At 43.1% G+C, this 14,517-nt stretch overlaps 1 protein-coding gene across 1 annotated transcript in view; it reads left to right on the top strand.

The window, feature by feature from the left end:
• LOC311131315 (kinesin-like protein KIF14) overlaps positions 1–14,517 on the top strand; it is a gene marked incomplete at its 5' end in the record, with an annotated part of 62,650 nt that overhangs the window by 12,730 nt on the left and 35,403 nt on the right. Inside the window, 3 exons of the mRNA XM_084164218.1 lie at positions 330–433; positions 1,632–1,735; positions 3,532–3,762. Coding sequence (XP_084020344.1) covers positions 330–433; positions 1,632–1,735; positions 3,532–3,762 — 439 coding nt within the window. The remainder of the gene's footprint in view (positions 1–329; positions 434–1,631; positions 1,736–3,531; positions 3,763–14,517) is intronic.

Genomic DNA, 14,517 nt, shown 5'->3' with positions numbered 1-14,517 from the left:
TCCTTGCTACTAATGCATATGTTGTCCATTTGAATTTAAAGAGCTGTGTTTGGTGCATTAAAAAAATAAATGTGGATGCTCTCTGGTTAATCTAGTTGGTAGTTATCATACCACTATCAGGTCGATTTAGACTGCGTTCTCCCACCCTGTCTGTCTCACACTCAACCAGTGGAACAGTAAGTCCGCCTTTTGTGGATTCTGCCGGTGCACACCTAATTTACAAAACGATTGTTTATGCATGAGGGGCATCCTCCGTTCCTGTAGTTTCTCATTAAGCTGAATAAATGAGACTGGGGTTAACTGAGCAGTCATTTATTCTCCTTCCCCAGGGTGACAGCAGCGCCTCTAAAGATGAAGACGTGTTTTACGACCCCAATGATGAGTGGGAGCAAGATATATCGGCTTCCTCAACCGCCTCCTTTTCACGCAGAAGGTAATTTCTAATGTACGTCCCAAATGGCACCCTATTCTCTATATAGTACACTACTTTTGACCAGGCCCCATAGGGCTCTGGTCAACAGTAGTGCACTATGTACAGAATAGGGTGCCATTTTGGGACACAAACCTAGTCTCTCCTCTTTACAATTTGTCTATCCTCCTCAATTGAACTCAAACACTTGCAAAAATGTGTCAAAGTAAGTTGAATATGATGAATGTGGAAAACCGTGTTTTTGAGCTCACTTGAGAGCCAACATAGAAAACTATAATTTGTTGAACATATGGAACGCGTTGGGTTATTTTTTTTCTACAGCGCTCTTATTGATATTTCCACTCTGTTGATTTACTACTTGGCACATCCTGGAAGTTCAATGTGTCATTTTTCTTCACCTCAGTGTGAAATAACCACACAGAAACATTTCCCTAATTTCTTCCCCTCCTAGAGAGCGAGTGTTTTTTAAAAACTTTTTGGGAAAGGCCAGCCAGCATTCCTATGTTCTCTCTCCACTGCCCACAAACCTCGCAGTGACTTTTTTTCCCCACTTTATTTTTCTTGTTGGCCATGTTTATGGGCTTGGTGGTGCCTGCGGTGAAGGAGAGGAGGCCAAATGAAACATGGCAAATGTCTCGGTCTCTCTCGCTACTCACTCTCACCTGAATCCTCTGGAGCTTACCCTGAACCCACTAGCAGCCACAGCTAGTGCTCTGTCTGTCTCTGTCGGTCGGTCGGTCTGTCTGTGTGTCTCTCTCTTTGTCTCTGTCTGTCTCCCATAGCCCTGCTTTTCCCGAAGTGTGCACTTGCACACTCCCCGTCATGGATTTTAAAAGCTTTGGATTTTCTGTAGGCCTTAGCTGGAGGGAGTTCACCATTTTTTAAAATCCATGACGGGAGTATACAAGTGTGGGGAATCAGGACGCTGCCCGAGAGAACACTCACATTCTGCCGACAATGTTTGGATCTCAGTTATTGAAAATGGCCTCTCTTGTCCTGTCTCCTCTCCTTCATCTGCACTGATCTGATAACATAGGATTGGTGAATGAAATGAGGCTGGTGCGTGGTGCCTATCAGACATGAATTTGCTTTCAGATCAGTAAAAGTTGGTGATGAGGCAACGCTGTTTTAGACTGTTGAGATCCATTCCAAGACACATTAGTAATGTGTGCTTTTTGTTGTTTGTTCCCCACCATTATAGGAGCAGAAGCCTGTTGAAGAGCAGGAGGATTTCAGGGCGTCTCTACGAAATCAGAGTGCACCCTATTCAAAGCCTTCATAAAAGTAACACCTCACAGTCCTCTGGTATGTGTGTGTTGTGTTGTGCGGTCCTGCGTGTGTGTGTGTGTAAGACAGTGAAGGACTTTTAGTCTCTTTTGCCAGACTACCGCATATACAGTTGAAGTCGGAAGTTTACATACACCTTAGCCAAATACATTTAAACTCAGTTTTTCACAATTCCTGACCTTTAATACTAGTAAAAATTCCCGGTTTTAGGTCAGTTAGGATCACCACTTTATTTTAAGAATGTGAAATGTCAGAATAATACTAGAGTGATTTATTTCAGCTTTTATTTATTTCAGCACATTCCCAGTGGGTCAGAAGTTTACATATACTCAATTAGTATTTGGTAGCATTGCCTTTTAAATTGTTTAACTTGGGTCAAACGTTTCGGGTAGCCTTCCACAAGCTTCCCACAATAAGTTGGATGAATTTTGGCCCATTCCTCCTGACAGAGCTGGTGTAACTGAGTCAGGTTTGTAGGCCTCCTTGCTCACACACGCCTTTTCAATTCTGCCCACACATTTTCTATAGGATTGAGGTCAGGGCTTTGTGTTGGCCACTCCAATACTTGACTTTGTTGTCCTTAAGCCATTTTGCCACAACTTTGGAAGTATGCTTGGGGTCATTGTCCATTTGGAAGACCCATTTGCGACCAAACTTTAACTTCCTGACTGATGTCTTGAGATGTTGCTTCAATATATCCACATCATTTTCCTTCCTCATGATGCCATCTATTTTGTGAAGTGCACCAGTCCCTGCTGCAGCAAATCACCCCCACAGCATGATGCTGCCACCCCTGTGCTTCACGGTTGGGATGGTGTTCTTTTGGCTTACAAGTATCCCCCTTTTTCCTCCAAACGTAACGATGGTCATTATGGCCAAACGGTTCAATTTTTGTTTCATCAGACCAGAGGACATTTCTCCAAAAAGTACGATCTTTGTCCCCATGTGCAGTTGCAAACCGTAGTCTGGCTTTTTTATGGCGGTTTTGGAGCAGTGGCTTCTTCCTTGCTGAACGGCCTTTCAGGTTATGTCGATATAGGACTCGTTTTACTGTGGATATAGATACTTTTGTACCTGCTTCCTCCAGCATCTTCACAAGGTCCTTTGCTGCTGTTCTGGGATTGATTTGCACTTTTCGCACCAAAGTACGTTAATCTCTAGGAGACAGAACGCGTCTCCTTCCTGAGCGGTATGAATGCTGCGTGGTCCCATGGTGTTTATACTTGCGTATTATTGTTTGTACAGATGAACGTGGTGCCTTCAGGCGTTTGGAAATTTCTCCCAAGGATAAACCAGACTTGTGGAGATCTATAATTTTTTTTCTGAGGTCTTGGCTGATTTCTTTTGATTTTCCCATGATGTCAAGCAAAGAGGCACTGAGTTTGAAGGTAGGCCTTGAAATACATCCACAGGTACTCCTCCAATTGACTAAAATGATGTCAATTAGCCTATCAGAAGCTTCTAAAACCATAACATAATTTTCTGGAATTTAACAAGCTGTTTAAAGGCACAGTCAACTTAGTGTATGTAAACTTCTGACCCACTGGAATTGTGATACAGTGAATTATAAGTTAAATAATCTGTCTGTAAACAATTGTTGGAAAACTTACTTGTGTCATGCACAAAGTAGATGTCCTAACCGACTTGCCATCCTAAGTGTATGTAAACTTCCGACTTCAACTGTAGATATGAAAGAATGGTATAACGTTAGGTGTAAAAAAAAATGGCCTACAGTTATTGCTCTCGTAGTCCACATGGAGTTTCCTTCATATTTCACGTAATGATTTTGGCCAACTTGTCTGTCTCCGTTCCAGGTCTGATGGGTGTGGCCAAACCGCCCTCTCTGCATCCCAGCTCATCAGACTCCACCCTGCCGGGGATCTGCAAAGATTTTATTGGCCAGACGGTGGGCCAGCTGCACGGGTGTCACAACTACGAGGAGAGCATGGCAGACAGGCTGACCTCTGACCTCTACTGTGTGTACACGGCCGTGACGACCATCTCCGGCCTGTACGACGGCCTGGACGATGACCGTCAGGAGAGCGGTAAGTCTGCATCTCAAAATTCACAATGTTCCATGGCTCAATGTTCCATGGCTCAGTAGGTTATGTGCTGGCAACACCAGGCGCCGGTTGCACCAGTTGGTTGTAAGTGGGTTGTAAATTTACGTCCAATGTAAAATGTGCTCTACGCTGCACCTAAAAATGATACCTGTTGCACCACCTGGGCGTAAGCCCTAATACGAGCTACGCCTAGGCGTAGTCTACTCGGTGTAGAATCTACCTTCATCATGATATGCACAGAAAATAATAGCTATCTATATTTTCGAAAGGATGTGAGTCTCGTGTTTATATTTCACAACCTCCGCTGGCTTTTTGAGTTGTCTAAGCGCGAGTCAATAGCAAAATAATACACTTGATTTATACTACATTATAGCATGCCTAATGTGTCTGATCAGATATTAGCAAACTAATAGATGCGCTGCCACCTCCACTTATTTGCCCAGCCAGAGATCAAATAACCAAATATACAGACAAAAATCACATTGATTATCAGAGAAGTCAAGGGCTTTTAGTCAGGGTTATAGCCTAGGCTACTATGTGAGTGAAGAGCAAAATAATCACCTCTTATACTACGCTAGCGTAGGCAAAACATTCTAGCAAAATGTTCTGATAACACTGTTAGAAGAGCAAACTAGACTTTTGCTCTAGGATTTTGCCTGTGCTTAGCTCTATTTCATTTATTTTTATCTTTAAAAACTCCCTACTCCTTGCCGATTACAAGCATACCCATAACATGATGCAGCCAACACCGTGCTTGGAAATTATGAAGAGTGGTACTCAGTGATGTGTTGTGTTGGATTCGCCCCAAACATAAAGTTAATTTCTTTGCCACATTTTTTTTGCTGTTTAAATTTAGTGCCTTACTGCAAACAGGATGCATGTTTTGAAATATTTTTGTTCTGTACAAGCTTCCTTCTTTTCACTCTGTCATTTAGGTTAGTATTGTGGAGTAACTACAATGTTGTTGATCCATCCTCAGTTTGCTCCTATCTCAGCCATTAAACTCTGTAACTGTTTTAAAGTTAACCATTGTCCTCATGGTGAAATCCCTGAGTGGTTTCCTTCCTCTCTGGGCAACTGGAAGACGCCTATATCTTTGTAGTGACTGGGATTTGCCCCAAACATAACACTTTGTATTCAGGACATTAAGTAAATTTCTATGACACATTTTTTGCAGTTTTACTTTAGTGCATTATTATTATTATTATTACAGGATGCATGTTTTGGAATATTTTTTATTCTGTACAGGTGTCCTCCTTTTCAGTCTGTTTTTTTGGTTAATATTGTGGAGTAACTGCAATGTTGTTGATCCATCCTCAGTTTTCTCCTATCACAGGCAATACACTCTAACTATTTTATAATCCCTGAGTGGTTCAAAACAAATTGTATGTGTCACATGCTTCGTAAACAACCGGTGTAGACTAACAGTGAAATGCTTACTTATGGGCCCTACCCAACAATGAATAGTCGAAAAAAAAGAGTAGAAAACATATTAAAATAATAACAAGGAATAAATTGAAAAGCTATTTGCGGTCATAGGAAACGATGGCGGAAACATTATGTACAAAAAAAGTTAAGATCAGCACAAAATAGCACAATTGGTCAGGAGCCCCTCTCAGACAACTGAGTTTGGAAGGACGCCTGTATCTTTGTAGTGACTGGTGTATTGATACACCATCCAAAGTGTAATTAATTACCTTCACCATGCTCAAAAGGATATTCATTGTGTGTAATATATATATATATATTACACACAGTACCAGTCAAAAGTTTGGATACACCTACTCATTCAAGTTTTTTTTTCTTTATTTTTACAATTTTTTACATTGTAGAATAATAGTGAAGACATCAAAACTATGCCACCATTTGCCTTGATGACAGCTTTGCAAACTCTTGGCATTTTCTCAACCAGCTTCATGAGGTAGTCACCTGGAATGCATTTCAATTAATAGGTGTGCCTTCTTAAGTTAATTTGTGGAATTTATTTTATTCTTAATGCATTTGAGCCAATCAGTGTTGTGACAAGGTAGGGGGGTATACAGAAGATAGCCCTATTTGGTAAAAGACTAAGTCCATATTATGGCAAGAACAGTTCAGATAAGCAAAGAGAAATGACAGTCCAACATTACTTTAAGACATGAAGGTCAGTCAATGCGGAACATTTAAAGAACTTTGAACGTTTCTTTAAATGCAGTTGCAAAAACCATCAAGCGCTATGATGACTGCATCTCGTGAGGACTGCTACCGGAATGGAAGACCCTGAGTTACCTCTGCTGCAGAGGATGAGTTCATTAGAGTTACCAGCCTCAGAAATTGCAGCCCAAATAAACGCTTCAGAGTTCAAGTAACAGACACATCTCAACATCAACTGTTCAGAGGAGACTGTGTGAATCAGGCCTTCATGGTCAAATTGCTGCAAAGAAACCACTACTAAAGGACACCAATAAGAAGATGAGACTTGCTTTGGCCAAGAAACACAAGCAATGTACATTAGACCGGTGGAAATTTGTCCTTTGGTCTTGAGTCCAAATTTGAGATTTTTGGTTCCAACCGCCTTGTCTTTGTCAAACGCGGTGTGGGTGAACGGATGATCTCCGCATGTGTATTTCCCACCGTAAAGGATGGAGGAGGAGGTGTTGTGGTGTGGGGGTGCTTTGCTGGTGACAATGTCTGTGATATTTAGAATTCAGGGCACAGCTAACCAGCATGCCTACCACAGCATTCTGCAGCGATACGCCATCCCATCTGGTTTGGGCTTAGTGGGACTGTCATTTGTTTCTCAACAGGACAATGACCCATCAAACATCCAGGCTGTGTAAGGTCTATTTTACCAAGAAGGAGAGTGATTGAGTGCTGCATCAGATGACCTGGCCTCCACAATCCCCGACCTCAACCAAATTGTGATGGTTTGGGATGAGTCGGACTGCAGAGTGAAGGAAAAGCAGCCAACAAGTGCTCAGCATATGTGGGAACTCCTTCAAGACTGTTGGAAAATCATTCAAGGTGAAGCTGGTTGAGAGAATGCCAATAGTGTGCAAAGCTGTCATCAAGGTAAAGGGTGGCTATTTGAAGAATCTCAAATATGAAATATATTTTGATTTGTTTAACACATTTTTGGTTACTACATGATTCCATATGTGTTATTTCATAGTTTTGATGTTTTCACTATTATTCTACAATGTAGAAAATAATAAAAATAAAGAGAAACCCTGGAATGAGTAGGTATGTCCAAACTTTTGACTGGTACTGTGTGTGTACACTACTGTTAAAAAGTTTGGGATCACTTAGAAATGTCATTGTTTTCAAAAAATAAAATAAATACAAAGTTCATTAAAATAACATCAAATTGATCAGAAATACAGTGTAGACATTGTTAATGTTGTAAATAGCCATTGTAGCTGGAAACGGCAGATTTTTTTATGGAATATCTACATAGGCGTACAGAGGCCCATTATCAGCAACCATCAGTCCTGTGTTCCAATGGCACGTTGTGTTTGCTAATCCAAGTTTATCATTTTAAAAGGCTAATTGATCATTAGAAAACCCTTTTGCAATTATGTTAGCACAGCTGAAAACTGTTGTTCTGATTAAAGAAGCAATAATACTGGCCTTGTTGAGTATCTGGAGCATCAGCAATTGTGGATTCGAGAACAGGCTCAAAATGGCCAGAAACAAAGAACTTTCTTGTGAAACTATTCTTTCTTCAGTCTATTCTTGTTCTGAAAAATGAAGGCTATTCCATGCGAGGAATTGCCAAGAAACTGAAGATCTCATACAACGCTGTGTACTACTCCCTTCACAGAACAGCGCAAACTGGCTCTAACCATAATACTGTAGAAAGAGGAGTGGGAGGCCCCGGTGCACAACTGAGCAAGAGGACAAATACATTAGTGTCTACACAGGTCCTCAACTGGCAGCTTAATTAAATAGTACCGGCAAAAGAGGCGACTCCGGGATGCTGACCTACTAGGCAGAGTTGCAAAGAAAAAGCCATATCTCAGACTGGCCAATAAAAAGAAAATATTAAGATGGGCAAAAGAACACTGACACTGGACAGAGGAAGATTGGAAAAAAGTGTTATGGACAGACGAATCAAAGTTTGAGGTGTTCGGATCACAAAGAAGAACATTTGTGAGACGCAGACCAAATGAAAAGATGCTGGAGTAGTGCTTGATGCAATCTGTCAAGGATGGTGGAGGCAATGTGATGGTCTGGGGGTGCTTTGGTGGTGGTAAAGTGGGAGATATGTACAGGGTAAAAGGGATATTGAAGAAGGAAGGCAATCACTCCATTTTGCAACGCCATGCCATACTCTGTGGACGGCGCTTGATTGGAGCCAATTTCCTCCTACAACAGGACAGTTACCCAAAGCACAGCTCCAAACTATGCAATAACTATTTAGGGAAGAAGCAGTCAGCTGGTATTCTGTCTATAATGGAGTGGCCAGCACAGTCACCGGATCTCAACCTTATTGAGCTGTTGTGGGAGCAGCTTGACCGTATGGTACGTAAGAAGTGCCCATGAAGCCAGTCCAACTTGTGGGAGGTGCTTCAGGAAGCGTGGGGTGAAATCTCTTCAGATTCCCTCATCAAATTGACAACTAGTATGCCAAAGTTCTGCAAGGCTATAATTGCTGCAAATGGAGGATTCTTTGACGAAAGCAAAGTTTGAAGGACACAATTATTATTTCAATTAAAAATCATTGTTTCTAACCTTGTCAATGACTACATTTCCTATTCATTTTGCTATATTTCCTATTCAAACTCATTTCATGTATGTTTTCATGGAAAGCAAGTACATTTCTAAGTGACCCCAAGCGTTTGAACGTTGGTGTGTATGTATGTGTATATAAAGCTGCAAATCTTTCTTAAATCAGCATCTCTACATGTATGACAAACATTCCATTCCAGTGTCTGTTGAATTCCAACACAGGCACACCTCATTCTACTGAATTAGGTACAGATTAGGTGATCACATTAACCAAATCTTATTTAACGAGGAAAAGTATAAAAACCACTGCTGTTGTCATCACTATCCTCTTGCAATAGGACCAGCTGGATGGCAAAAACAGTTCTAATAGTACCTCAAAAGTAATATTAATCAAAAAATAACTATTGACCATGCCAAAAGAGTTGAAAAGGAACGTTTTGAGTGAGGAAAAGAAGGGTTCAATTCTGGCTTTACTGGCAGAGGGATACAGTGAGCGTCAGGTTGCTTCCATCCTTAAAATTTCAAAGATGGCGGTTCATAAGAACAAGATCAAGCAGCAGACATTGGGGACAACAAAGCTACAGACCGGCAGAGGGTGAAAACGACTCTCTACTGATGACCGCCAACTCATTCGAATGTCACTCAACAACCGTAGGATGACATCAAGTGACCTACAAAAAGAATGGCAAACGGCAGCTGGGGTGAAGTGCACGGCGAGGACGGTTCGTAACAGGCTCCTAGGGGCAGGGCTAAAGTCGTACAAAGCTAGAAAAAAGCACTTCATCAATGAAAAGCGAAGAAGAGCCAGGCTGAGGTTTGCAAAAGACCATAAGGATTGGACCGTAGAGGACTGGAGTAAAGTCATCTGAGTCCAATTTTCAGCTTTGCCCAACTCCTGGTCGTCTAATGGTTAGACGGAGACCTGGAGAGGCCTACAAGCCACAGTGTCTCACACCCACTGTGAAATTTGGTGGAGGATCGGTGATGATCTGGGGGTGCTTCAGCAAGGCTGGAATTGGGCAGATTTGTCTTTGTGAAGGACGCATGAATCAAGCCACGTACAAGGTTGTCCTGGAAGAAAACTTGCTTCCTTTTGCTCTGACATTGTTCCCCAACTCTGAGGATTGTTTTTTCCAGCAGGACAATGCGCCATGCCACACAGCCAGGTCAATCAAGGTGTGGATGGAGGACCACCAGATCAAGACCTTGTCATGGCCAGCCCAATCTCCAGACCTGAACCCCTTTGAAAACTTCGGGAATGTGATCAAGAGGAAGATGGATGGTCGCAAGCCATCAAACAAAGCCGAGCTGTTTGAATTTTTGCGCCAGGAGTGGCATAAAGTCACCCAACATCAATGTGAAAGACTGTTGGAAAGCATGCCAAGACGCATGAAAGCTGTGATTTAAAATCTGTGTTGTTCCACCAAATATTGATTTCTGAACTCTTCCTAAGTTAAAACATTACTATTGTGTTGTTTAAAAATGAACTTATTTTCTTTGCATTATTCGAGGTCTGACAACACTGCGTGTTTTTTGTTATTTTGACAAGTTGTCATTTTCTGCAAATAAATGCTCTAAATGACAATATTCTTATTTGGAATTTGGGAGAAATATTGTCAGTAGTTTATAGAATAAAACAAAAATTATTTTGTACGTTTGCCCACTGACAAAGAAATGATCAGTCTATAATTTTAATGGTAGGTTTATTTGAACAGTGAGAGACAGAATAACAACAAAAAAATCCAGAAAAATGCATGTAAAAAATGTTATAAATTGATTTGCATTTTAATGAGGGAAATAAGTATTTGACCCCTCTGCAAAACAAGACTTAGTACTTGGTGGCAAAACCCTTGTTGGCAATCACAGAGGTCAGACGTTTCTTGTAGTTGGCCACCAGGTTTGCACTAATCTCAGGAGGGATTTTGTCCCACTCCTCTTTGCAGATCATTAAGGTTTCGAGGCTGACTTTTGGCAACTCGAACCTTCAGCTCCCGCCACAGATTTTCTATGGGATTAAGGTCTGGAGACTGGCTAGGCCACTCCAGGACCTTAATGTGCTTCTTCTTGAGCCACTACTTTGTTGCCTTGGCCATGTGTTTTGGGTCATTGTCATGCTGGAATACCCATCCAAGACCCATTTTCAATGCCCTGGCTGAGGGAAGGAGGTTCTCACCCAAGATTTGACGGTACATGGCCCCGTCCATCGTCCCTTTGATGCGGTGAAGTTGTCCTGTCCCCTTAGCAGAAAAACACCCCCAAAGCATAATGTTTCCACCTCCATGTTTGACGGTGGGGATGGTGTTCTTGGGGTCATAGGCAGCATTCCTCCTCCTCCAAACACGGTGAGTTGAGTTGATGCCAAAGAGCTCCATTTTGGTCTCATCTGACCACAACACTTTCACCCAGTTCTCCTCTGAATCATTCAGATGTTCATTGACAAACTTCAGACGGCCCTGTATATGTGCTTTCTTGAGCAGGGGGACCTTGCGGGCGCTGCAGGATTTCAGTCCTTCACGGCGTAGTGTGTTACCAATTGTTTTCTTGGTGACTATGGTCCCAGCTGCCTTGAGATCATTGACAAGATCCTCCCGTGTAGTTCTGGGCTGATTCCTCACCGTTCTCATGATCATTGCAACTCCATGAGGTGAGATCTTGCATGGAGCCCCAGGCCGAGGGAGATTGACAGTTACACTGCTCAAAAAAATAAAGGGAACACTTAAACAACACAATGTAACTCCAAGTCAATCACACTTCTGTGAAATCAAACTGTCCACTTAGGAAGCAACACTGATTGACAATACATTTCACATGCTGTTGTGCAAATGGAATAGACAACAGGTGGAAATTATAGGCAATTAGCAAGACACCCCCAATAAAGGACTGGTTTTGCAGGTGGTGACCACAGACCACTTCTCAGTTCCAATGCTTCCTGGCTGATGTTTTGGTCACTTTTGAATGCTGGCGGTGCTTTCACTCTAGTGGTAGCATGAGACGGAGTCTACAACCCACACAAGTGGCTCAGGTAGTGCAGCTCATCCAGGATGGCACATCAATGCGAGCTGTGGCAAGAAGGTTTGCTGTGTCTGTCAGCGTAGTGTCCAGAGCATGGAGGCGCTACCAGGAGACAGGCCAGTACATCAGGAGATGTGGAGGAGGCCGTAGGAGGGCAACAACCCAGCAGCAGGACTGCTACCTCCGCCTTTGTGCAAGGAGGAGCAGGAGGAGCACTGCCAGAGCCCTGCAAAATGACCTCCAGCAGGCCTCAAATGTGCATGTGTCTGCTCAAACGGTCAGAAACAGACTCCATGAGGGTGGTATGAGGGCCCGACGTCCACAGGTGGGGGTTGTGCTTACAGCCCAACACCGTGCAGGACGTTTGGCATTTGCCAGAGAACACCAAGATTGGCAAATTCGCCACTGGCGCCCTGTGCTCTTCACAGATGAAAGCAGGTTCACACTGAGCACATGTGACAGAGTCTGGAGACGCCGTGGAGAACGTTCTGCTGCCTGCAACATCCTCCAGCATGACCGGTTTGGCGGTGGGTCAGTCATGGTGTGGGGTGGCATTTCTTTGGGGGGCCGCACAGCCCTCCATGTGCTCGCCAGAGGTAGCCTGACTGCCATTAGGTACCGAGATGAGATCCTCAGACCCCTTGTGAGACCATATGCTGGTGCGGTTGGCCCTGGGTTCCTCCTAATGCAAGACAATGCTAGACCTCATGTGGCTGGAGTGTGTCAGCAGTTCCTGCAAGAGGAAGGCATTTATGCAATGGACTGGCCCACCCGTTCCCCAGACCTGAATCCAATTGAGCACATCTGGGACATCATGTCTCGCTCCATCCACCAACGCCACGTTGCACCACAGACTGTCCAGGAGTTGGCGGATGCTTTAGTCCAGGTCTGGGAGGAGATCCCTCAGGAGACCATCCGCCACCTCATCAGGAGCATGCCCAGGCGTTGTAGGGAGGTCATACAGGCACGTGGAGGCCACACACACTACTGAGCCTCATTTTGACTTGTTTTAAGGACATTACATCAAAGTTGGATCAGCCTGTAGTGTGGTTTTCCACTTTAATTTTGAGGGTGACTCCAAATCCAGACCTCCATGGGTTGATAAATTTGATTTCCATTGATAATTTTTGTGTGATTTTGTTGTCAGCACATTCAACTATGTAAAGAAAAAAGTATTTAATAAGATTATTTCATTCATTCAGATCTAGGATGTGTTATTTTAGTGTTCCCTTAATTTTTTTGAGCAGTGTATTTTGTGTTTCTTCCATTTGCGAATAATCACACCAACTGTTGTCACCTTCTCACCAAGCTGCTTGGCGATGGTCTTGTAGCCCATTCCAGCCTTGTGTAGGTCTGCAATCTTGTCCATGACATCCTTGGAGAGCTCTTTGGTCTTGGCCATGGTGGAGAGTTTGGAATCTGATTGATTGATTGGTTCTGTGGACAGGTGTCTTTTTATACAGGTAACAAGCTGAGATTAGGAGCAATCCCTTTAAGAGTGTGCTCCTAATCTCAGCTCCTTACCTGTATAAAAAGACACCTGGGAGCCAGAAATCTTTCTGATTTGAGAGAGGGTCAAATACTTATTTCCCTCATTAAAATGCAAATCAATTTATAACATTTTTGACATGCGTTTTTCTGGATTTTTTTGTTGTTATTCTGTCTCTCACTGTTCAAATAAACCTACCATTAAAATGATAGACTGTTCATTTCTTTGTCAGTGGGCAAACGTACAAAATCAGCAGGGGATCAAATACTTTTTTCCCTCACTACACCTACAGTGGGGAGAACAAGTATTTGATACACTGCTGATTTTGCAGGTTTTCCTACTTACAAAGCATGTAGAGGTCTGTAATTTTTATCATAGGTACACTTAAACTGTGAGAGACGGAATCTAAAACAAAAATCCAGAAAATCACATTGTATGATTAAGTAATTCATTTGCATTTTATCCAGGCTCTGCTGTAGCCGGCCGCAACCGGGAGACCAATGGGGCGGCGCACAATTGTCCCAGCGTCGTCCAGGGTAGGGGAGAGAATGGCCGGCAGGGAGGTAGCTCAGTTGGTAGAGCATGGCGTTTGCAACGCCAGGGTTGTGGGTTCGTTTCCCACCGGGGGCCAGTATGAAAATAAAAAAGAATAATGTATGCACTAACTGTAAGTCGCTCTGGATAAGAGCGTCTGCTAAATGACGTAAATGTAAATGTTATTGCATGACAGAAGTATTTGATACATCAGAAAAGCAGAACTTAATATTTGGTACAGAAACCTTTGTTTGTAATTACAGAGATCATATGGCATATTATTTATTATTTATTTATACGTTTCCTGTAGGTCTTGACCAGGTTTGCACACACTGCAGCAGGGATTTTGGCCCACTCCTCCATACAGACCTTCTCCAGATACTTCAGTTTTCAGGGCTGTCGCTGGGAAATATGGACTTTCAGCTCCCTCCAAAGATTTTCTATTGGGTTCAGGTCTGGAGACTGGCTAGGCCACTCCAGGACCTTGAGATTCTTCTTACGGAGCCACTCCTTAGTTGCCCTGGCTGTGTGTTTCGGGTCGTTGTCATGCTGGAAGACCCAGCTACGACCCATCTTCAATGCTCTTACTGAGGGAAGGAGGTTGTTGGCCAAGATCTCGCGATACATGGCCCCATCCATCCTCCCCTCAATACGGTGCAGTCGTCCTGTCCCCTTTGCAGAAAAGCATCCCCAAAGAATGATGTTTCCACCTCCATGCTTCACGGTTGGGATGGTGTTCTTCGGGTTGTACTCATCCTTCTTCTTCCTCCAAACACGGCGAGTGGAGTTTAGACCAAAAAGCTCAATTTTTGTCTCATCAGACCACATGACCTCCCATTCCTCCTCTGGATCATCCAGATGGTCATTGGCAAACTTCAGACGGCCTGGACATGCGCTGGCTTGAGCAGGGGGACCTTAAGTGCGCTGCAGGATTTTAATCCATGACGGCGTAGTGTGTTACTAATGGTTTTCTTTGAGACTGTGGTCCCAGC

Source organism: Coregonus lavaretus (assembly GCF_964263955.1).
Source record: "Coregonus lavaretus genome assembly, chromosome: 6".
NCBI lineage: Eukaryota > Metazoa > Chordata > Actinopteri > Salmoniformes > Salmonidae > Coregonus > Coregonus lavaretus.
Note: the sequence above shows the minus strand (reverse complement) of the source record. Positions and strands in the feature narration are given on the sequence as shown.